This window comes from Ranitomeya variabilis, chromosome 4 (assembly GCF_051348905.1).
Source record: "Ranitomeya variabilis isolate aRanVar5 chromosome 4, aRanVar5.hap1, whole genome shotgun sequence".
Classification (NCBI taxonomy): Eukaryota; Metazoa; Chordata; class Amphibia; order Anura; family Dendrobatidae; genus Ranitomeya; species Ranitomeya variabilis.
The window spans coordinates 637,659,253-637,685,483 of record NC_135235.1 but is presented as its reverse complement, the minus strand read 5'-3'; the positions used below and the strand labels follow the sequence as shown (position 1 = coordinate 637,685,483).

Sequence of the window (26,231 nt, the reverse complement as noted above, 5' to 3'; positions counted from 1 at the left end):
TCATCATGTGCTTTTAACAAAAATGGAATAAAAGGTATTTTTTATGGACATCACCCACGCTGGACTTCTGCTTTTCCTACATGAAGTACACTTTCAAAATATTTACGTTCCAAACATGTTTCTGGATTAAATTAGTCATCCATACGGTGTACCGTGTTGTTTCATTACAGTGGTATCTAAAATGACAAAAAAGTTCCAAAATTTGTTCTGGATTTAATTAGTAATCTATACAGTTTAATGTGTTTTGTGCAAAATTACAGTGGGTTAAAAATGTTAACAACCATCTGGTCTGGTATGGTTCATGAATTATTTTTGTTCCAAAAATTGATTATTTTCATATATACTCTAGAACAGGGTTCTCAAACTGCATTCCTCGAGGGCCTCAAACCATGTGTGTTTTCAAGATTTCCTTAGCATTGCACAAGGTACTGGAATCATTCTATGCAGGTGATTAAATTATCACCTGTGCAATACAAGGAAATCCTGAAAACATGACCTGTTTGCAGCCCACAAGGAATGCAGTTTGAGACCTCTGCTCTAGAACCTCCTTTGTGTGAAATTTTGTTAATTTTAAATAAAAGCAAAAATTGGCATGCTACAGGTGTACAAGTTTGGTCCCTCGGTACTCGGTCCCCAGTCGGCATTATTTCTCCCATTGTGGCATCCTCGCCTTGTACAAGAACGTGGCCAGGAATATCAGCCTTCCTCTTACCAATGCGGTTACAGGGATCGTCTACTTAACGACCGACACTTGTACAAGTGCTAGTGGTGAGGGGTGATACATTTCCCAGACCCTACTTCTATCAGGGTTTCCTCCACTTCCCATACCATTTCCTGCACCTCCTCATTGTTCATACTCCTCCTCCATCTCTGATGTGCTATCTCAGAGCATGTTGTCCACATCAGCGTAAATCTGGAAACTCTGCAGCACTGCTTCAGCGAAGCGGCAGCAGCTTCTGCGGAAGCTAATTTGTCTAGGAGACAAAATGCACATGACGGCACATGACGGCAGAGTTCTTGAAAGGAGCAACACACCAGACAGATCTGTGGCTCTCGCTGTTGAACCCCCAACAAGTGATGGTCATGTGTGATAATTGCCATAATCCGTGGGCAGCTGTGAAGATTGGCAAGCTCACACACAAACTGTGCTTGGCCCACATGTTCAGCGGTTTCTGAAAACCTACCCAGATTTGCCAGAGCTTCTGGTCAAGGTACGCTGGCAGTGCTGCAGCAGCGCATGCAAGTGCCAACTCACTGACTGGTGTGACCATGCTCGAACTTCACAGTGCACATGCTGACAAGGCTTTTTGAGCAGCAGAGGCCAGTTGTCAAATACCAGCTCCAACATGCCCGTCGATATTCTGGTCAGCCTCCATACATAACAACTGAAGAGTGGCCATGGACACTGACGTTCGTGCGATTCTCCAAGACAATTCCACGGCAATGACGCCATCATTAGTGCAATGATCTCGCTTCTGTGCCTTTTTAAACAGTCGCTGCTTACAATGAAGCTTGAATCTTTTCATGCGGACAACATGGAGATGGAAGAAGACATTAGACATGGAGATGCTACCCAGCCCAGCCTCATCTGTTGAGTTCAGTGCAGATTGGGTAACAAAGAGGAGGTGGAGGCTGAGAAAAGAGGGGGAACAGGAGCTGCAGGTTAGCACCCATGCAAACGTCCCGTTTCTCCTACGTGGAAGGGCTGAGAAGGAATGAGGAGAAGGAGGAGGAGATGGAGAGTAGTCATCATAGTGGAGACAGGGAAGTGTGGCTGTAGTGACATTTTCACATGTGGCAGACTTTAAGTACCGCTGACTTTCCCATCAATCTCACGTTACATTCATCTTGCACAAAAAAGAGTACTGGTTGCTCACCCTGTTATACCCATGCTACAAGGAGAACTTTGCATCTCTTATTCCTGAGGCGTAGAGATCTTCTGGTGCTATACCAGAAGGCCATTGTGAAAAATATGTTGAAAATGTTCCCATCAGACAACACTAGAAGCAGGGGGCAAGCTTCCTTACCCTATGAAGGAGGTAAGGCCAGGGAGACACACAGCCGAGGCAGGGGTACACTGGCAAAGGCCTGGGCAAATTTTATGACACCCTACCAGCGTCCATGCTCGTATGACTGGGTATTTTTAACAAGGAGGGGAAAGTTTTTAAAGATGGTCATGCAATACCTGGATGACAAAACCAGCATATTGCCTAAAGGTACCGTCACATTAAGCGACGCTGCAGCGATAGCGACAACGATGCCGATCGCTGCAGCGTCGCTGTTTGATCGCTGGAGAGCTGTCACACAGACCGCTCTCCAGCGACCAAGGATGCCGAGGTCCCCGGGTAACCAGGGTAAACATCGGGTTGCTAAGCGCAGGGCCGCGCTTAGTAACCCGATGTTTACCCTGGTTACCAGCGTAAAAGTAAAAAAAACAAACAGTACATGCTCACCTGCGCGCCCCCAGCGTCTGCTTCCTGACACTGACTGAGCTCCGGCCCTAACAGCACAGCGGTGACGTCACCGCTGTGCTTTCACTTTCACTTTAGGGCCGGATCTCAGTCAGAGCAGGAAGCAAACGCTGGGGGCGCGCAGGTGAGCATGTACTGTTTGTTTTTTTTACTTTTACGCTGGTAACCAGGGTAAACATCGGGTTACTAAGCGCGGCCCTGCGCTTAGTAACCCGATGTTTACCCTGGTTACCAGTGTAAAACATCGCTGGTATCGTTGCTTTTGGTGTCAAACACAACGATACACGGCGATCGGACGACCAAATAAAGTTCTGGACTTTATTCAGCGACCAGCGACATCACAGCAGGATCCTGATCGCTGCTGCGTGTCAAACTAAGGCTACTTTCAGACATAGCGCATTTTTGAGCGCTATTTTGCGGGCGCTTTTCAAAAATGCGCAATGTCATTTTCGTCTGCCGGCAAAGTGAATGAGAAATTCACTTTGCCGTTCAGACACACCGCAAAAAAACGCGGCGCTTTTGTCTGCAAACACGCCGGCGTAAAAAGAATTGACATGTCAATTCTTTACGCAGCGGCGTGTCTGCGTATCCCCATAGGGCCCCATATTAACGTGCACACACAGCGCCTTTGTCCTGGGTGTCGGCGTCTTTGTACGGAGGGGTTGACACCCAGGACTGGACGTGACGTCGGACAGGAAGAGGGAAGCCCCCGCCCCCCAGTGAAGCAGCATGGATAAATGAATGAGCATAAACGTGGGGCTGCTGATCGAGACGGTAAGTATCCCCCGTGTGTGCCCCCCTGTGCGTGTGTCCCCCCACTGTGTGTGTGCCGTGTGCGCCCTGTGTGTGTGCCGTGTCCCCCCCGCCCCCCCCGTGTGTATGTATGGGTATGTGCTGGGTCTGCTGCGGGGGGTGGGGTGGTCTTTGGTGTGTGTGTGTGTGTGTGTCTCTGTGTGCAGGCATTGTCCGATGGGACTACAAGTCCCATCGGGCTCTGCCTGCTACAGTGACAGTCAGTGACACAGTAGCCAATGATGGGACAGTAGTAGTCCCATCATCCGGCTAATGTGTTGAATGTAAAAAAAAAAAAAAAAAACCCACACATATACAGTACATACACACATACAGAACATGCGCCGACATGCGCCACGCAACGGCATGCGCCATGCGACGACATGCGCCACGCGACGGCATGCGCCATGCGACTGCATGCGCCATGCGACGGCGTACGACGACATGCGACGACATGCGCCACGCAACGGCATGCGCCATGCGACGACATGCGCCACGCAACGGCATGCGCCATGCGACGGCATGCGCCATGCGACGGCATGCGCCACGCGACTGCATGCGCCATGCGACTGCATGCGCCATGCGACGGCGTACGACGACATGCGCCACGCGACGGCATGCGCCATGCGACGACATGCGCCACGCGACGGCATGCGCCATGCGACGACATGCGCCACGCGACGGCATGCGCCACGCGACGGCATACGACGACATGCGCCACGCGACGGCATGCGCTATGCGACTGCATGCGCCATGCGACGGCGTACGACGACATGCGCCATGCGGCGCCATGCGACGCCATGCGATGGCATGCGACGACATGCGCATACATACATACAGACATACAGTACATACATACAGACATACAGTACATATAACATAGATTACATACTCACCATCACTTGTCACTTTGATCCCCGAAGCCAGTGTCATAAAAAATATTAAAATAATAAACAACCAATATACTCCCTGATCCGCAGAAATCCAATTAAAACGAGTGTCCCACGACGATCTCCCGTGGAGAACAGGAGCATCTGCTGATGCGACCACTCTCCAGGGGCTCCAGGAAGACAATGAGGGGAGGAAGGTATCCTTCCACAATGTATTCCCCACAATGTATTCCTACGCCCCTGTGAGAAAATAGTCCCTAGTTTCACTTTATGGCATGCTGTATGAGAAAGTTCCCACGCAGCTTTTTGCCATAAAGTGAGACCAGTGAACTATAGTAACCTCAGTGATGCACTGCAGGAGCCATTGTCCTTAAATACGTGGCACGTGGCACTTACATACGTGGCACTTACATACATGGCACTTATATACATGGCACGTGGCACTTACATACGTGGCACTTACATACGTGGCACTTACATACGTGGCACGTGGCACTTAAATACGTGGCACTTACATACGTGGCACGTGGCACTTACATACGTGGCACTTACATACGTGGCACTTACGTGGCACTTACATACGTGGCACTTAAATACGTGGCACGTGGCACTTACATACGTGGCACGTGGCACTTACATGCGTGGCACTTACATACGTGGCACTTACATACGTGGCACTTACATACGTGGCACGTGGCACTTAAATACGTGGCACGTGGCACTTAAATACGTGGCACGTGGCACTTACATACGTGGCACTTACATACGTGGCACTTACATACGTGGCACTTACATACGTGGCACGTGGCACTTACATACGTGGCACTTACATACGTGGCACGTGGCACTTAAATACGTGGCACGTGGCACTTAAATACGTGGCACGTGGCACTTAAATACGTGGCACTTACATACGTGGCACGTGGCACTTAAATACGTGGCACTTAAATACGTGGCACTTAAATACGTGGCACGTGGCACTGAAATACGTGGCACGTGGCACTTAAATACGTAAAATATATTAAAATAATTTTATAAAATTGTGAAAGCGGGGAATACCCCATCCTGCATGGAAACCCCCGTTCTTTAAAAAAAAAAAAAAAATTCAGTGAATTGTGAAAGAAGGGAATCCACCTCCTGCATGGATACCCCCTTTTCTGAATATTTTTTTTTTTCGTATTCATTACACAGTGAAAGCGGGGAATCCACAGTCTTGCAGGGAAGGCCCATTTGTTTGGTTTTTTTGGTGTTTTTTTTGTAATAAAAAGGCGTAAGCGTAGAATCCCTATTTATTTCCAATTTGGTTTTTAAACCTAGCAAAATATTTATTAAAAAAAACGCTCTTCACTGGATTTTCTGTCCCGTGTGTGTCCCCTGTGCGTGTGTGTCCCGTATGCGTGTGAAGGTAATAACAAGCAGTTGGGGTTGTCATTCCTCAGCAGCCTGTGTTACTTTTTCTGCCTCTATCAAGTTTGTCAAATTTTGTGTGTATAACTAATAGTAGTTAATGTTTTACCTTTTTTAGGTTCAAAACTTCCCATGTCTTTGGGATAAGGGGTGCCGGGAGTTTTCCAACAAATATACAAAAACTGCTTCCTGGCACAAGGTCTGTGTCACCCTCTATCCCCTGTACGAGTCATACACAAAGGAGCGGCAAAAAGAAACTTGTAAATATTTTCCATTTTGGAGGAGTATTTTTGAATTTCTTGTCTGTATGTAGTTGAATAGTATATTAATAGGTTCAATTTTTCACTTTTTAGTTTCAGCCTTGAAAACCCGCTGGAGGTCGGTGAGGGACAGATTTACACGGTCACGGTCAGAAGCACCAAGTGGCTCTGCGGCACCTGCTTCTCAAGGGCGTTTTGAACAGGAACTCCAATTTTTAAACGGCAGTCTACATTACCGACCGTAAGTATCAGTAACGTCTTTAATTTTGAATAGAAAATAAAATGTATTAAAACTATTGTTTTGATGTTTCTCTTTACAGAACCATAGGCAATGTCCAGCCGATGACCGAAATCCCGGCCACAGCAACAACTCCAGTGTATGAACATGCTTCACAGCCTGCTACCAGCTCTCTTCCAAATGAGCCAAGGCCTGACCCTTCTACCCAAAATGATGATCTGCCCCTCTCCGAGACTAGTTCATTGGCATCGCCACCACCGCCACCAACACCACCTCCACCTCCAGCCTCAACACAGAGGAAGAGGAAAAGAGGCTCTTCAAAGGAGGATGAGGAGACGGCTGCCTTGGCAAGGGCAATTTCTCTAATTGATCGCCAACCTGAAGAGGATCAATTCTCAGCATATGGAACCACTCTAGCTTCCAGAATGCGTACTATGTCCCCCGAGGTCCAGGACTCCTGCATGACGTATCTTTCAATGGCGGTGACATGTTTTAAGAAGTATCCGCATATAAATCCAACCTTTGAAGAAATGGTTTGTTCACTAAACCACATCTGGCATCCACCGACGCCGACTCCTCTTGCACCTGCAGCAGCATTCAATAAACCTCTGCCATCTGCTCCAAGTGCTGCTGCAGGTGCACCAACATCCAGAGTAGTAGCCCAGTCTGAAGAACACCATCCAGACTGGAGCTACTACTCATATTCACAAAGCCTATATGAGGACCAGTAGGCATAATGTTGCTTTTCATGTTTAAAACGCCATGATGTCCAAGTCCACTCCTCAGTTTCCGCCAAGAGGGCATGTTTCCAGCTCTGATTAGTGTTGCGCAAGTGCCGAATGACTCACCGTCAGTGGTGACGGGGAAAGGGCCTTGCGCAATACTAATGAAAGCTGGAAGCATGCCCTCCTGGCGGCAATTAATGAGTGGACTTGGACATCCACAGGTTTATAATCCCATTTTGGGGATGTTTACAGTGTTTACGTGTGGAATTTTGTTAATAACAAAAAAAAAAAACAAATCATTCTATTCTCAATTTTATTAGAAAAGTTTTTCAATTTTGACAGTTACTACAAATAAATATTTGAACTTTTAACTATGATGTAGTCTGCTTCTTTGATTTGTCGACCATGGCCAAAAATACACATTACATAACACCCACTTGCCATGAATAGAGGACACCCCCTAGAAATCAGATATACTACGAGGGGAACTGCTGAATAGAAGGCACTCTATATCTATGGTAGAAGAACTCACAGGAGTGTCAGGAATAACGTACAGCAAACAATGTGGAGTACCGGAAAACTCCAGTGTTAACTCCAGTGTGTATTGTATTCTGAGTCATAAAGACAGGAAATGACCTCAATGACTTTTTTTTTTTTTCAAACAAACTTTAATTTCAGTACACAATGCTGAAAAAAACGCAGCTGCAAAAAACGCAGCAAAAAACGCAGCAAAAAACGCAGTGTGTGAAAGCAGCTGCGTTTTTTGCCTGCGTAAAAAAACGCAGGTAAAGCAGCAGCAAAATACGCGCGCGTAAAAATACGCAGCAAATATGCTGTGTGTGAAAGTAGCCTAAACGATATCGCTAGCGAGGACGCTGCAACGTCACGGATCGCTAGCGATATCGTTTAGTGTGACGGTACCTTAATTCCTCTGTGACCTTCAGCTATTGGGTCTCAAAGCTAGACACCTGGCATGAACTGTCCCTCTTAGCCTTGGAAGTGCTGTTCTTTTCTGCCAATAGCATCTAGTCTGAGCGGGTTTATAGTGCTACTGGGGGGAAAGGTGTATGTTGACAGCCGAATGTGACTGTTATGAAAGTGCTGACAGACTCACTCTGGATAACAATGAACAAAGCCTTGATTAGACCCGACTCTTCCACACTACTAGATGTCAGCAGCATATAAAGTGTTTTTAATGTTCAATATTTGAATGAGGCCCACCATTTGTTACCTTCTAGGGTCTATGAATGACCCTACTTATAATTTTTCCTGGCTTTGTACTTTGTGCAAAGCCTATAGGGTATGGTCAGTAATCATCAGCTCCTTGAACGCAGCACATGTCCGTTGCGTCGAAAGCGCTGCCAGCTTTTGAATGCAGGTGATTCCGCATGTGTTTACTGAACCATGCGGAATCACTGCGTCCAATACATTGGAAGGGTGAAATTTATTTTGCAGAGATTCTCGTCTCCGCAAGATAAATTGACATGCTGTGGTCTGGAAGAACGCGCTGCATGTCCGTCTCTGCAGGTAAGCCGCGGGTGTCGGTGCACGCATAGTGAAGATAGGATTTCTTGAAATCCAATCCACTATGCAGTAACACTTGGACGCTGCGGATGTACGCAGCATCCAAACCGCAGCGTTTACTGACTATGGGAACATATCCAGCACTTTGTGCTGAGCTTTTATGAGTGTACAAGTACCACAACTACACTTTGTTCACAATATTTGATTGAGGCACTACAGTTGGGTCTTCAAGAGTATATGGATGACTCTACTTCTAATTTTGGGCAGGATTTGTACTTAGTGCATAGCCTTTATGAGTCTATGAGTACCAAATCGTGGCAATTTGAACCAAATGTGTTTGAGGTCCTCTTTTATGTCTAATACAGGGTGTATCTGAGTCCCTAATTTTTCTCACTTCTTGATTCCTTCATTAATTACACTGAGATTTATTTTTTTTTTAATAAAAAAATATATTTTGGTTTTCTTAACTAACTGTATCCTCATATACAAGTCATTATACAAGAAAAAAATGTATAAAATTTTTTTCCCTGTAAACTTCAATTTCTTGTTGATTTTGAATGTTTTATTGTCAGTCCTTAAAGTAGAGTAAATGTGTGACACCATTGTTCTCAGCAGCGATCTGGGAGTTTGAGATGCTTCCAGGGGTCTTCCCCATGCTGTTCTACTTCCATTCAGCACTTTTTCCATCCATTCCAATATTTTCACTGCCCATAAGAAATCTTCGGGGTCTGCCAGAAAAATGCTCAGATTTCCAATTGACTCCCATTATACTCGTTACTCGAAACGATCATCCGAGCATTATAAATTGCTCAAATTGATTAAGAACATCCAAGCAGTTAGTGCTCGCTCATCTCTAATTGTCATCTTCTCCCCATTCAGGTCCCTACAATATCGGATCCTCTCAGTGCAGATCTTCTATATAAGAGAATTCTCCTGACTGACCCTACAAGGATGGATAAGGACAGGGACAAGATGGCGGAGAGCATATTACACCTCACCCTAGAGATCCTCTTCCGGCTTACTGGAGAGGTGAGAGAGTCTGATGACCTCACATTACATCATTCTTATCTATGGGAATAACAGATGGACAGAACTGGAGAGGTGAGGACTCTGGGAATGTCTGTAGTGAGGTTTATTAATGTGTCTCTCCATAACTAGGATTACACAGTAGTGAAAAAGAACTCTAATGAACACTGTCAGGCCCCTGTGTCTGAGGGATGGGGAAGACCCCTGAGCCCAATCACGGGGCCTCCACCTCACTCCCTGATAGATGAGGACATCAATGACCAGAAGATACTAGAACTCACCTACAAGATGATTGAGCTGCTGACTGGAGAGGTGACCCTGCTGGAAATACTGGGTAATTGTACAGTAACGCTATGGAGGGATCCGGGGATGACGGTATCATTTGTATGTGTCAGGTTCCTATAAGGAGTCAGGATGTGGCCGTCTATTTCTCCATGGAGGAGTGGGAGTATTTAGAAGGACACAGAGATCTGTACCAGGACGTCATGATGGAGATTCCTCAGCCCATCGCATCACCAGGTAATAGACAGGACTAAATACACACGGCCTATAATTATCTGTATGTAAAGAATGAATTCAGTCCCTGTATGTGTTTCCTCCAGTTATATCCAGTAAGAGGACAACACCAGAAACATGTCCCCGTCCTCTTCTTCCACAGGACTGTAAACAAGAAAATCCCAATGTTCCTCAGGATCATCAGGTAGATGGAGAGAAGGTGTCATGAAATCTCCCCTATGATGTGTAGATGGCTGTGAAGGTCTTGTGTTCGGTGTATAAAACTGGTGGATAAAAAGAGACTGAAAGGCAAATTTATTAGTGATATCTGGAATTCTCTTTTTTTGAAAGGCTTTATTTTCCATTTTTTAAAGACAATGAAATTATTAACAATTAACAACTGAAGAGTAATGTACATACTACCTGATACATAACACACAACCATACTGGTCCCCCATGCCCATCCCCCTTTTCCCAAAATGTCATTAATTATCATCTAATGCAGACATATGATAGAAATAAATATGCAGGGAATCCTATTGGACAATGTCTGTTATTTCTAACCACCCTCCCCATACCTTATCAAACTTATAAGCACATCTTCTATTGACAATATTTAGAGGACTTTATACAGTGTGTGAGGATCTGAGATTGTGGGTTATAAAAATCACCTAGGCAGGTTAACGATGCAACTATTTTTTATTCCATACATCCATGGTTGAACAACAAATCCAGGTAGATGGCCAAATACAGTGTCCTCAATACACAAGATTCCTTCCCCGGAGCCTATCGTCCCACTGCACAGGTATCAAGAGATACTGTCTCCCAACTTTTGGTTGTCCCACAGATTTCATATCTCCCGCCAGTATAGTCTGTAGTCACAGTCCAGGCTCCTCCAAACACTACATACTCACATTCTGATGTCTGTCACGTCCCCCGCCGTCAGCTTCCCGCACTGACTATGTCAGCGCCGGCCGTAAAGCAGAGCACAGCGGTGACGACACAGTCAGTGGACGCCGGGGGACGTGACAGACATCAGAATGTGAGTATGTAGTGTTTTTTTTTTTTTTTTACTTTTACAATGGTAACCAGGGTAAATATCGGGTTACTAAGCGCGGCCCTGCACTTAGTAACCCGATGTTTACCCTGGTTACAAGTGAACACATCGCTGGATTGGCGTCACACACGCCGATCCAGCGATGACAGCGGGTGATCAGTGACCAAATAAAGGTCCTGATCATTACCTACGACCAACGATCTCCCAGCAGGGGCCTGATCGTTGGTCGCTGTCACACTATAACGAGATCGTTAGCGGGATCGTTGCTATGTCACAAAAAGCATGACGTTGCAACGATATCGTTAACGAAATCGTTATGTGTGAAGGTACCTTTAGGTATACATAAGATCCAACCTGCACGTCCTCCTCTGTTTGCGGTCACTGAATGTAAACATTGATTCCTGAGGATGAACTGACGAGTTAGGCTACTTTCACACATCAGGTTTTTGTTTTCAAGCTAAATCCGGCTAATGTTTAAAAAAACGGATCCGACCTAAATTGCGAAAAACTGATGCGCCGGATCCGTTTTTTAGCTGGATTCTTCTTTAATGCATATGGATTTTTTGACGAGAGAGAGAGAGATGAAACCCGAACCTCAAATCTGCATGATTTGTATGGAAAATGCTTTGAAAACTGGATCCGGGCACCGTATTCATGGTTTCACACGTCTGTTTCATGTGTTTTTGGCCGATTCCGTCAATGTGCGTTTTTTTCCGCCGGACAAAAAAACGTTGCAGTGGACGTTTTCTTTGTCCGCCGGAAACGACTATTTGGACGGATCCGGAAAAAAACGGATGAAACGTCTGGCCATCAGGCACAATCCGGCGCTAATACAACTCTATGGGAAAAAAGACGGATCCGGCGTAAAAAAAAAAATCGGATCCGTTTTTTTCATAAATTGCCGGATTGTGCCTGAACCAAAAAACCTGATGTGTGAAAGTAGCCTAAGCAAATCACTAATAAAACACAGCAAGCAAATATCTAATTACAATAATATTGGCGTATCCGGTGCTCCGTGCTGGAAAAAGTCTCTATCTCTTAAGGTACCGTCACACTCAACGAGAACGACAACGATCCGTGACGTTGCAGTGACGTTGCAGCGTCCTGGATAGCGATCTCGTTGTGTTTGACACGCAGCAGCGATCTGGATCCTGCTGTGATATCGCTGGTCGGAGCTAGAAGTCCAGACCTTTATTTTGTCGCTGCTCACCCGCTGTCATCGCTGGATCGGCGTGTGTGACACCGATCCAGCGATGTGGCTACCAGGTACACATAAAATTGGCCTTTTTTATGCACTAAACGCTCTCATTCTTCATATTTCTAGTGCAGTAATGCAGTTTAAAATTTTCATGTTTCATGCTTGCATGTTTCAGCGCTACAGTGTGCTACCTTATTTGCTTGAATGTATAGGAGTTGGCGACTCTAGGTTTAGCACCTGTTCACACTAAAGGCCCTGTCTCACATAGCGAGATCGCTAGCGAGATCGCTGCTGAGTCACAAGTTTTGTGACGCAACAGCGACCTCAGTAGCGATCTCGCTATGTGTGACACGTACCAGCGATCAGGCCCCTGCTGTGAGATCGCTGGTCGTGTCGGAATGGCCTGGACCGTTTTTTGGTCGTTGAGGTCCCGCTGACATCGCTGAATCGGTGTGTGTGACACCGATCCAGTGATGTCTTCACTGGTAACCAGGGTAAACATCGGGTTACTAAGCGCAGGGCCACGCTTAGTAACCCGATGTTTACCCTGGTTACCAGCGTAAATGTAAAAAAAAAAAAAACAGTACATACTCACCATCTGATGTCCGTCAGGTCCCTTGCCGTCTGCTTCCTGCTCTGACTGAGATCCGGCCGTACAGTGAGAGCACAGCACAGCAGTGACGTCACCGCTGCGCTCTGCTCTCACTGTACGGCGGCACTGTCAGAGCAGGAAGCAGATGGCAAGGGACCTGACGGACATCAGATGGTGAGCATGTACTGTTTGTTTTTTTTGGTAACCAGGGTAAACATCGGGTTACTAAGCGTGGCCCTGCACTTAGTAACCCGATGTTTACCCTGGTTACCCGGGTGCTGCAGGGGGACTTCGGCATCGTTGAAGACAGTTTCAACGATGCCGAAGTCGTTCCCCTGATCGTTGGTCGCTGGAGAGAGCTGTCTGTGTGACAGCTCCCCAGCGACCACACAACGACTTACCAACGATCACGGCCAGGTCGTATCGCTGGTCGTGATCGTTGGTAAATCGCTATGTGAGACGGGGCCTTTAGTCTATGTATGGATGTGATGGTCAGTTTTTTCAAATGTATTATTTAGCTTTCTGACCGAGCACTCCGCCTCCTAGTCACTGGTGTTTTAATTACAGCAGGTCCATTGCCCCTCCACAGAGAGAGAGAATGGTAGTCTCACAAGAGGTTTTCATAGGCACCCATTCAGATGGAGATGTTTGTTCTCAGTGAGGAAGGATATCGTAGGACCTGGTATAAGAGAGATGCCGTAAAGTGGCTACCAGGTACACATAAAAATTGGCCTTTTTTTATGCGCTAAACGCTCTCATTTTTCATATTTCTAGTGCAGTAATGCAGTTAAAAATTTTCTTGTTTCATGTTTGCATGTTTCAGCGCTACAGTGTGCTACCTTATTTGCTTGAATGTGTTTGTGTGTAGGCAGGCATCGTCCGATGGGACTACTAATCCCATCCGGCTATGCCTGCTACATCTAATCCCATCCGGCGATGTCTGCCATCGATCATCTGCAAATAAAATTTAAATAATAAACAATATACTCCCTGTGTCCGACGTAATCCAATTAATAACGATTGTCCCACAATGATCTTCAGTGGAGAGCTGTCACATCACCAGATGCGACCACTCTCCAGGGGCTCCGGTGATACAATGATGGAGATAATCCTCCGATAATCCTCATCGGAGTCCCTATAGAGTGGTCACATCTGCTGATGTGACCACTCTATAGGGGGACATCGTCCTAGGGCACTCGTTATTAAAGAGGGACTGGGGTATTTGTGTTTGTTTGTTTTTTTTAATTTTTGCAAGTGATCGATGGCTTTGATAGGATTAGGTGTGGAATAAAAATTATGAAAAAATGTGTAGTGTTTTATTTCATTAAAATACTTTTCTGGCTGTGTCTTTTTTTTTAACCCATTAATAACTATAGGATTAATAATAGATAGGTGTCTTATTGACACCTCTCTATTATTAACCAGGCTTTATGTCACCTTACAATCAAAGGTGACACTAACCCCTTATTACCCCATATGCCACTGATACAGGGCAGTGGGAAGTGGGAAGAGAGAGTCTAAGTGCCAGAACTGGCACATCTTACAGATGCGCCAATTGTGCGGTGGCTGGGTGCTAGTATTTTTAGCCAGGGGAAGCCAATAATCAAGCCGCCTTTCTAGGCTATGAATATCAGCCCGCAGCTTTCTGCATAGCCTTTCTGGCTATAAATTATAGGCAGACCCTACGTCATTTTTTTGGGGGGGTCCCCCTATTTTAATAGCCATTAAAGGCAAAATATACAGCTGCGGGCTGATATTCATAGCCTGGGAAGCTCCATGTGTTTTAAACCTTTCCCAGGCTAGAAATATTGGCCCCCAGCCGTCGGCTTTCCCTCTCTGGCGAAGAAATTTGCGCGGGAGCCCACACCATTTTTTTTTTTTTTTTTTAATTAAAGATATTGCATGCCTGTTTTGTGTGTGTGTGTGTGTGTGTGTGTGTGTGTGTGTCTTTAACTATTTATGTAAATTTTTTTCTATCAATCTATATCTATCTATCTCTGTCTGTCTGTCTGTGTAAACACTATTCCATAGAGTATGTAAAATAAGAGGTTGGACAAATAAATTACATCACAATTATTATTTTTTTTTAAATAATAAATCTTTATTTAGGTTACAAAAAGGAATACAAATCCACATAAAAACGCATCAAAAGCACACTGATTTTTACCTTCGTTTTCTGCCAAGAGGTGCAGATTCTGTGCAGAAAATTCTAGAGGCAAATTTGCAGTGTGTGCACATTCTCTTACAGCAGGTCAGTCCATTATGCCTCAATTATAAAATAGTAATTTACTTGCAGGAACGCAGCAACATTTTTTGCTTTCCTGGCCTTCCAGCTAACAGTTCTTAAGCCTACACAGCATATCCAGGAGGAGTTAGAACGGGTTGTTGAGAGCATGTCCTTACCTCCCCCTAATTTGTGGCAACTGTTTAAATCTATCCTGTCCTCAAGAGCCAATGAAAATAAATCTATATAAATGAAAAACACATCTTTTCTCGCAAAAAAACAAGCCCCACAGAGCTTTTTGGCCAATATTCCTGCAAAATGATCAACGCTTATTGGAATTGATGACATAATAAATAATGTTCTGAAGGGTAAAGGAGGTTCAGGTGCTACTAGATGGGTGTCTCTAATAAAAGGGGAATCCAGTGTATATTTTATACTTGGTGGAGATGACAGGATAAATCTGATCATAGACATTAGTTGTTGTCTGGATCTTCTCACAATTTTCTGGTTATGGAGACTGCTGGTTAGAATTAGGAGCCGACAGGTTGGATTTATACAGGAGACCTGCAGCTATGTGTTAACAGCTGCTGTCATTTGTGGCTGTTATGTTAATTTATGATCTTTTTTTCTTCTAAATCATTTCACGCAACTTCTCCATCTTTTGTGACTTTTAAAATATTTGTTTCAGGGTGAAGATCTGCCCCATATTAATACTACAGAGACATATGTGATTGGTGATGAGTGGTGTAAAGAGGAGATTCCTACAGATAACCGCACAGGTGAGTAGTGGCCACTAAATGCCGAGAAGATTCTACTCAGTCACTGGCTTAATTCACAGAATATCCCCATGCACGAGGTCATAAGGATAGGCAAATGGTGCAAATACCAATCCACTTAACTGTAAAAACAAGTTTTATTCATGAAAATGTAAAAATATGAGAAAAGAATAAAAACGCAAGGTTGCCTACCGAAGGAATACACTATGTAAGTATATCAGATTAAAGGGAACCTGTCAGATCACCAGAACCTTCAGCAGTTGTGCCTGCATATGTAAATACTCTGCTTAATAATCCCTTTATTACATTACACACATAAACAAATCTTTAGTATTTCTAAAGTCCATTTATAACATGTAAATTAGGCCTTTGACTAGTCGATGGGGCGTTAGTGTCTCTAGACTAGTTGGCCCACTTGGCATGTTATCATGTGGGTGTGATAACATGTCTAAGGCTAGGTTCACATTGCGTTAATAGCAGCCCATCCAGCTCATATGCTAACAGGCTGCTGTTAACGCAAGTGCCGACGTTCCATCGTGCTAGCGAGGCTCCATCTGCGCTAGCAGTGACGGACCCGGAAACGCTGCAGCCCACGTCTCGGGTCTGTCACTCAATGACGGCACATCGCTAGCACACGCCCATTGTGGGTGTACGCTAGCGATGCGTCCGACATTGCATTCAATGGCGGCGTTAACGAACTGTGTTACACCGCATTATGCCTCGGTGTAACGTAGTCCGTTTAACGGAGTCACTGAACGCAGTGTGAACCTAGCCTTACAAGCACCAGTGTAATCGACAGCGCTATACATACCTCAACTTCTTTCCCTCATTGCATTGATCCTCTGAAACCGGGTGCACGCTTGCCAACTTCAGAGAGGCACACTGCGCATGATCGGAAGTCTTCTTCACTTCCAAACATGTGCAGTGCGCCTCTCTGAAGCTAGGACGCGTTCACCCGGCAACAGAGGATCAATGCAGTAAGGGAAAGAAGCCGCGGTTTGTATTGCGCTGGCGGCGACGCCAGTGCTTGTAAGTCATGTTATCACGCCCACAGTGGCATGATAACATGCCCAGTGGGCCGACTAATCTGGGGACACTAGTCAAATGCCGCATTTAGATATCATGAATGGACTTTAGAAAAACTTTTTCTAATGATCTGTTTATGTGTGTAATGTAATAAAGGGATTGTTAGGCAGGTTATTTACATATGCAGACATAACTGCTGGTGTTTCTGGGAGTAAAGGGAACCTGACAGGTTCCCTTTAACATCATGGTAACCAAATCCATATCCAACAGTGTATAAAAGCTAGAAAAAATGCACTGTAGCTTCCAAGATATTAAAGAATTTATATTAAGTGGGAAATTAAAGTAAAGAAGATTAATAACCAGTCAAGGTCAAAAAGCGGTAACCATATAAGTAGATATATTAAATACAGAACCCACATGAACTGGTATAACAGCCAAATTGAAAGTGCTGTGCAGGCATGTACAGTGCAAATTTATCTGTTATAAAAGTTAGAGCATCAGATAGTACTGTCATTAAAGTACTAAACAAATTAAATAACTCACGCTGATGATAATTGCATAGTGCAATGAAGAAAGCAATAGAAGTATACACATCAGATGTTAATACATAGTGATATATAACCAAATGAACAATCCATGCGGCATGTCTGCAAACAAAAGGCTACCTATTGATATCCAGAGCCCCAACGTGCGTTTCACCATGCTTTCTCACTGGATTTATGGTCCTTAATCATTATGAGTTTGTCCTGTTTTCCAGTGAGTTGCTGACATTAGCAACCCTGCGAAATTACTGTGGGGTGCCGAGGATAGTCATGGCAATGGAAGATCAAATAATGAGCTTCAACTAACAGGCATTTTGCCAGTGTGCATCTGACAGCTCAAGTACCCTACAATGCATAGGTGTTGTATTACATTAGAACAGTGATCAGACAAATAAGATTTAAACTCCCATAGAGCAATTAAGTTAAAAGAAAAAAGAAATATCATAAACTAAAAAAAGAAATAAAAAAGGATAAGAAAAAACAAAAAGCGATAAAGAACATTATTGCAAAAGGCTTAAACAAGCGTGTATAAAATAACTTTTTTCCGCTAAATCCACAATAAAAATCCTCTACATGGAAGAGTACAATAAAGAATTGTAGTCATGTATGGGGACGGTAATAGTTTGAGGAAACAAAATTACCAGTAAGTGTAGCTATTAATTTCCAACATTTTTCATCACTTGGGTTTTTTTATTTCCCATTTTTATTTAAATTATATGGTAAAGTGAATGGTATCATTCAAGACAATAACTTGTCCTGCAAAAAAACTAAATAAAGTAACCAGCCCTTATAGTGTTATGTTAATAGGAAAATCAAGCAATTATGGCCCTTGGAAACGTATCAGGAAAAAAGTGAAAACTCAAAAATAAACATAGGCTATATCCTTAAGGAGTGAATCTCTGAATAGGTTTTATTGGACTGCATTTTGAACATACTGTTCTGATAGGAGCCTCATTGTGTAATAACATATCAATGCTCCCCCATATGGCTCTGGACTCAACATGTGTTGCTTGTGTGTTTCGTTACTTTACACTTTGATGTTGTTATAAGAGTTGTATGCTGTTACATAAACAGTTTTTCCAGTGTTGTTTGTTGGTTCTATACTGTATGTGTTATATGGAAAGTGAATGTGGTGGACAACGTTGTAGATTTTTTGTAGGCTAAGAAAATTAGTCTCCACTGAAAATTTCACTAAATATAAATAAATATTTAACATTATGCAAAACGCAAACCTCGCTACCTAACATCATAATCGATTTACTTTTGCAATGAATTAATCAGTTGATAATGAATTTTACGATAATTTGTATAGAAATGTTATAAAATGCATAAATATGATAATATAACTTCAAAGCTGTCTTATTGAAAAACAATGTATTCATTTTAATTCTTGGCAGGTGACTGCACCAGCAAATTAGAGGAACGTTTTATGTTTTCGGCTTTTATAGCACATGATCATAGTGCCTCATGGAGTGCATATGAAGAGCATGACAGTATCCCAGATACATCTTCAGCCCTTCACAGTGAGGATTTATCATCTGATCCTTCTAAACATTTCCTACCTTCGGATTCATCATGGACTGTTGAGCAAAACAAAAAGAACAGAAGGGATGGTGAACATCAAGGAGTGCACATAAGAGACAAGCCATATGCATGTTCAAAATGTGGGAAATGTTTTACACGAAAATCACATGTTGTTACACATGAGAGAATTCACACAGGGGAGAAACCATTTTCATGTTCAGAATGTGGAAAATGTTTTATAGACAAATCAAATCTTGTTAAACATCTGAGAATTCATACAGGGGAGAAGCCATTTTCATGCCCAGAATGTGTGAAATGTTTTACAGAGAAAGCAGCTCTTGCTACCCATCTAAGAACTCACACAGGGGTGAAGCCATATTCATGTTCAGAATGTGGGAAATATTTTTTAGTGAAAGACCTTCTTGTTAAACATCAGAGAATACATACAGGGGAGAAGCCATTTTCATGTCAAGAATGTGGGAAATGTTTTACGACTAAAACAAATCTTGTTAAACATCAGAGAGTACATACAGGTGAAAAGCCATTTTCATGTCGCGAATGTGGAAAATGTTTTACAGAGAAATCAACTCTTGTTGTACATAAGAGAACTCATACAGGAGAAAAGCCATATTCATGTTCAGAATGTGGGAAAGGTTTTACAGTCAAACACCTTCTTGCAACACATCAGAGAACTCACACAGGGGAGAAGCCATTTTCATGTGCGCAATGTGGAAATTGTTTTACAAAGAAATCAAATCTTATTCAACATCAGAAAAGACACACAGGTGATACGCCATATTCATGTTCAGAATGTGGGAAATGTTTTACGTTAAAAGACAGTCTTGTTACACATCAGCGATCTCACACAGGGGAGAAGCCATTTTCATGTTTAGAATGTGGAAAGTATTTTACAAAGAAATCAAATCTTGTTAAACATAGGAAAATACACACAGGTGTAAAGCCATTTTCATGTCAAGAATGTGGTAAATGTTTTACAGAGAAATCAAATCTTCTTGGACATCAGATAATTCATACAGGAAAGAAGCCATATTCATGTTCAAAATGTGAAAAATGCTATGCACACAAATCAAATCTTGTTATACACGAGAGACGTCACACAGGGGAAAAACCATTTTCATGTTCACAATGTGGGAAAGGTTTTGCAAATGTATCAAGTCTTATTGCACATCACAGAATTCACAAAGGCAAGCAGCCATATTCTTTTTAAAACAACTTAAAGAGAATCTGTCGCCACTTTTGAGCTAGGTAAACCATTAATATCGGCATACAGGTTATAGACTGAATACATCTCCTGCTTTGTTGCAGATAAATGATATTTTATGACTTTATGTTAATAAGCTCTTCCAGGCTTTGGGCATGTTTTACCTAGCTCAAATGTGACAGATTTCCTTTAATTGTCAAATTTTACAAGAATAAAATACAACAGTTACAATGTATGTGAGGTGAGAAAGGGAGCGTAATTTACAGTACTAATTGTTTAAACTGCACCTGACAGCTGATACATTCTGCCCAATTCACGGGCAGCATGTATTGGGCACTGGCTGTATGAACTCAGCCAGGTATGTTTGACTCTGAAATGCTGCGGCTTTTCCGAGAAAATCATACTTTCACAGCCATAGGGGACTGAGTTGCGTTGTAGACTAGTCAGACAGGTGGGTCCCAGGCAGTTCTCAGCGCCCTCTGTCCTGGATTGACAGGTCTCTGCCGATGGGGATTGAGCAGCATGTATCAGCTGTCAAGTCCTCTTCAATAGTAAATGTATGCAACTACCAATAAAAGTCTTGTATTAAAAAACAAACAGTAGTTTCATATATATGGAATATTTAAAATTGATAAAGTATAGCTGTCATGATTCCTCTGCTCAGAGTGTTTGGGACTCAGTGATGGACAGCTGTGTCATCCTATCGTGTGCTGGGACATGCTGAGCTGTCAGTGCTTTGATTGACAGCTCCGTTGACCTATCTGAGACTGGTAGATGCAGAGATTTCCACAGGTGCTCCCTGTTCTTTGTAATTGCCCTATTTGGGTAAGCTGTCTGGCCAAGATCACTGCCAGTCAAAACCATGTTCTAAGCTTGTGCTCTCTGTTGTGTGCTCGCCTGATCTCTGTGCTGTAAGTTCTGATCTTCTGCTGCTGACCTTTGGACCGTGTTCTGACTACCCATTTGTTATTGTCCATTTGCTTATCTGCAAAATCTCTGGTATTCTGAAACTGTCATGTGACCTGACTTACGACTTTGTATTTTCCCTTTCCCTTGGATTATTATGTGCTCTTTCGGTATTGACGCCGCAATGTCTGACTTAGCTGACTCACAGCCTGTCCGTGGGTTGTGACTAGCATCACAATAGTTTAATTTTAAGCGTTTTTGTGTGGGATTCCTTCTGGTACTCTGATTTCTTTGCACACTCCAAAGAGATACTGATAGGGTATTTAGAGTGTGAGCCCCTATGGGCACAGTGCCAATAATGTCTGTAAACCACTGCAGAATATGTTAGCATTGCAGAAAAAGAAAGTAAGCGTAATAAAAAATAATTCTAAAACTTGTGAATGTCAGTCCAGTCAGAATTTTATACATTTACATAAGGATTCCCTTTCTTGTGTAATAAGTAATCATATGAGCCATTTTTAAACCATTGATTGTTCCATTTGTGATCAGTTCTCCAGCTATTTCAAAGATTGAATTTTCATTGTCATAACTCTTACCTCTCAAGTCTGAACCGTTTCCTCTCCAGACGAAGAGCGAGCCAGCCCCCTTATCTTTTGAAATGACTTAAAATAGAACAGCTTTTTATGTTAATTTTTTTCACTGCTCATTTATATCCTTGTACAGTGCATGTTAATAATGTCCCACTTTTAATGTCTCTTCAAAAAACAAAATAAATTATATCCTTCAAAATTTTCCTCTTAACGAAAGACACATTTAAAATGACTGATTTCAAACTATTAAGCGACCACCAATGACCTATGTACAAATTGGTGATCATTTTCTGGCCTGTTTTCAATAGTTTTTTTGGTAGCACAGGTTTGCGCAGAGCGTTGGGCTGACGATAACAATGTTTTTTATTTGTAATAAACAATCCAATCACCTTACAAATGAGCATTTTGCTCATTCATCAGGTGATTGTCAGAATTTTTACACCGACTAATAATCAGAATGAACATTGAAATGTACTCTCGGCTGCGGATTATCAGCCCGTCTAAATGTGCTTTTAGATCCTTTACGCCCCTTATTCTGTTATTTTTTTTTTACAAAGACTGATAAGTAAGGTGGCTACAATTAATCAATCTACAAAATCTGTAAACCAGCAACAAAAGTCCCCCAACACAGCATAAAGAATCAATACTGTCTTTATTGAAAATACAAATTTTAAAATGTTTTAAGGAGATAAGAGCAAACTGAAAAAACAGGATGGAAAGAAACAAACATACATTGGACGGAACATGTATGATGACAATATCCTGGGTATAAATATACCACTTGTATTACATCCAAGATAAAGAATTTAATATCATCAGCTTGAGGCACAGTTCAATATTGCATATAGGTAAATAGAGAATAAAGTGCATAGTGCTCATAGCCAAAAGAGTCTCAACACAGATATAAAATACTTAATACATCACACACATGTATCTGGGAGTTCCTCTCTCCCTGATTGGCCTCAGGAAAAAACATGTAATTGTCTATATCTGTTAGCCAGCATAAGTACATGTGGGGATTCCCTAGCAACCAGGCAACCCCCACATGTACTTATGCTGGCTAACAGATGTAAATCATTCAGCTGCGGCAATAAAAACTAAATCTCCGAGCACTAAAAAATACTCGGAGGACACCCGAGCGTGCTTGGGAAATCTTGAGTAATGAGTATATTCGCTCATTACAAGTAATAGAGTATAAATTGCATAATCCCCTAAGGGCAATCAGGGACAGTGTCATGCATATCAAAGATCAAGGGAACGAATTAGAGTAGCAAAGGTAAAGACCACAGATAAATATAATACCCAGAGTTCAGTTCTGTCCAACGTACCCCTTGACGAGCGTTTCGATGGCAAAGTCTTCCTCAGAAGGGGTGCAATTAATCAATCTAGCAGCTATGTCAATTCTCGTTCTTAGAAATCCAGGGCGATAAGAGGAAATTCAAGGAAAATGAGCAATAAAGATCAATTCAGGATATAGTTGTGTAAATTCCAACACCGATTAAAACGGCTACCCTTTAGTGTATCACAATAATAACACAGGCATCTAATTATTGTAGTAGGCAATGCATGTGCTACGTTTTTTGGTTACAGGCCAATGTTAATCAGAACTACCACTCTGGGATGTGTGCTTTTTAATATGATTCAATAAAGTATTGAACAACCTTTGGGTGCCGGATTTTACATCTCCATTTTTTGAATTGTTCTTTAGACTTTTTGTAATGCAGAGCACTCTTTCTATGAACATCTGCAATGGTATACAGTGGGTATGGAAAGTATTCAGACCCCTTAAAATTTTTCCCTCTTTGTTTCATTGCAGCCATTTGGTAAATTCAAAAAAGTTCTTTTTTTTTTTCATATGCAAATTGCCTCTTCTGAGAAAGAGGACTTAACTCTATAGCGCCACCTGTTGGAAGTAGCGATCCTACAAGTCACAATCAACCCTCTAACGAGTCGTGCAATATGACTTGGGATAAAAGCCAAATCAGTATCTCAATTCGCAGACACGGTGTTTCGGGCTGTTGGCCCTCGTCAGTGCGAAGCATGAGAACTGATTTGGCTAGGTGAGAGGCTCTGGACTGGGGTCTAAGGGGTATCGTTTCTCCTTATGGAGAGTGACATACCATCTCTGGCTTGTCAAGGTAAGGAGGCTTATTTGCCGTACAATGCTCCTCTGGGAAATTAAATATGCAAATTGCCTCTTCTGAGAAAAAGAGGACTTAACTCTATAGCGCCACCTGTTGGAAGTAGCGATCCTACAAGTCACAATCAACCCTCTAACGAGTCGTGCAATATGCCTTAGGATAAAAGCCAAATCAGTATCTCAATTCGCAGACACGGTGTTTCGGGCTGTTGGCCCTCGTCCTCATTAATGTACACTCTACACCCCATCTTGACTGAAAAAATAACAGAAATGTAGAATTTTTTGCAAATTTATTAAAAAAAAACCAGAAATATCACATGGCCATAAGTATTCAGACCCTTTGCTCAGACACTCATATTTAAGTCACATGCTGTCCATTTCCTTGTGATCCTCCTTGAGATGGTTCTACTTCATTGGAGTCCAGCTGTGTTAAATGAAACTGATAGGACTTGATTTGTAAAGGCACACACCTGTCTATATAAGACCTCAGTGCATGTCAGACCAACTGAGAATCATGAGGTCAAAGGAACTGGCCAAGGAGCTCAGAGACAGAATTGTGGCAAGGCACACATCTGGCCAAGGTTACAACAGAATTTTTGCAGTATTCAAGGTTCCTAAAAGCACAGTGGCTACCATAATCCTTAAATTAAAGAAGTTTGGGACCACCAGAAGTCTTCCTAGACCTCGCCGTCCAGCCAAACTGAAGCAATCGTAGGAGAAGAGCCTTGGTGAGAGAGGTAAAGAAGAACCCCAAGTGTTGTGAATTCCGTTCTCGGACTCCCTCCTGTGGTCATGAATGGTACTTTGGTTAGTTCTGCTCTTGGACTCCCTCTGGTGGCTTCGAGCGGAACTGCTGGTCACTGAGGTTGGCTTTATCAGCTGCCCTCGTTATTGCTATGCTGGCTTCCCTATTTAACTCCACTCAGATCGTTACTTCATGCCAGCTGTCAATGTCTCAGTATTGGTTCAGATCTCTCTTGGACTTCTCTGAGGAACTGTCTACTCCAGCAGAAGCTAAGTCTTTGCTAGTTCATTTGTTGTTACTGCTTCCTGAATATATTTCTTAGTACTGCTAAATTCTAGTCCAGCTTGCTATCATGATATTCCCTTGCTAGCTGGAAGCTCTGGGGGTGCAGAGTGGCACCTCCACACCGTGAGTCGGTGTGGGGTGCCTTTGTGCTTAGTCTGCGTGGCTTTTTTTGTAGTTTTTTGTGCTGACCGCATAGTTCCCTTTTCTTTCCTCTGACTATTTAGTTAAAGTCTGGCCTCCTTTGCTAAAACCTGTTTCATTCCTGTGTTTGTGACTTTCCTCTTAACTCACAGTCAATATATGTAGGGGGCTGCCTTTACCTTTGGGGAATTTCTCTGAGGCAAGGTAAGGCTTCTATTTCTATCTTTAGGGGTAGTTAGCTCTCAGGCTGTGAAGAGGCGTCTAGGGAGAGTTAGGTACGCTCCACGGCTATTTCTAGTGTGTGTGATAGGAGTAGGGTTTGCGGTCAGCAGAGTTTCCACTTCCCCAGAGCTAGTCCCGATTTTGAGTTTACTCATCAGGTCATTCCGTGTGCTCCTAACCACCAGGTCCATAACAGTACAGCTGGCCCACAAAGTGTTAATGCATCTCAAAAGAGGGATAAGAGAAGTTCTGAACCCATTTTTTTTTCTTTGCAGTGTGTTTTGTCTCTCTTTTCCCCTTAACCTCTGGGTGGTTCAGGACTCAGGTGTAGATATGGATATTCAAGGTCTGTCCTCTTGTATGGATCAACTCACTGCAAGGGTACAAAGCATTCAAGATTATGTAGTTCAGAATCCGATGTTAGAGCCAAGAATTCCAATTCCTGATTTGTTTTCTGGGGATAGATCTAAGTTTCTGAATTTCAAAAATAATTGTAAACTGTTTCTTGCTTTGAAACCCCGCACCTCTGGTGACCCCATTCAGCAAGTAAAAATTATTATTTCTTTGTTGCGTTGCGACCCTCAAGACTGGGCATTCTCCCTTGCGCCAGGAGATCCTGCATTGCTTAATGTAGATGCGTTTTTTCTGGCGCTTGGATTGCTTTATGACGAACCGAATTCAGTGGATCAGGCAGAGAAAATCTTGCTAGCTTTGTGTCAGGGTCAGGATGAAGCGGAGGTATATTGTCAGAAGTTTAGAAAATGGTCTGTGCTTACTCAATGGAATGAGTGTGCCCTGGCAGCAATTTTTAGAAAGGGTCTTTCTGAAGCCCTTAAGGATGCTATGGTGGGGTTCCCCACGCCTGCTGGTCTGAATGAATCAATGTCCTTGGCCATTCAAATTGATCGGCGTTTGCGTGAGCGCAAGCTTGTGCACCATTTGGCGGTGTCCTCTGAGCAGAGGCCTGAGCTTATGCAATGTGATAGAACTTTGACCAGAACTGAACGGCAAGAACACAGACCTCAGAATGGGCTGTGTTTTTACTGTGGTTACCCCACTCATGCTATCTCTGATTGTCCTAAGCGCACTAAGCGGTTCGCTAGGTCTGTCACCATTGGTACTGTACAGCCTAAATTTCTTTTGTCTGTTACTCTGATTTGCTGTTTGTCATCCTACTCGGTTATGGCATTTGTGGATTCAGGCGCTGCCCTGA

The 26,231-nt window shown here is 43.0% G+C and overlaps 1 protein-coding gene across 1 annotated transcript in view; it reads left to right on the top strand.

Annotated features, from left to right (window-relative positions):
* The window catches only part of LOC143768152 (uncharacterized), a 64,308-nt gene extending 42,536 nt beyond the window's left edge, over nucleotides 1-21,772 (top strand). The window contains exons 9-14 of the mRNA XM_077256840.1: nucleotides 9,187-9,336; nucleotides 9,466-9,645; nucleotides 9,729-9,852; nucleotides 9,936-10,033; nucleotides 15,588-15,678; nucleotides 18,641-21,772. Coding sequence (XP_077112955.1) covers nucleotides 9,187-9,336; nucleotides 9,466-9,645; nucleotides 9,729-9,852; nucleotides 9,936-10,033; nucleotides 15,588-15,678; nucleotides 18,641-19,995 — 1,998 coding nt within the window. The 3' untranslated portion in view covers nucleotides 19,996-21,772. The remainder of the gene's footprint in view (nucleotides 1-9,186; nucleotides 9,337-9,465; nucleotides 9,646-9,728; nucleotides 9,853-9,935; nucleotides 10,034-15,587; nucleotides 15,679-18,640) is intronic.
* The last annotated feature ends 4,459 nt before the right edge of the window (nucleotides 21,773-26,231 follow it).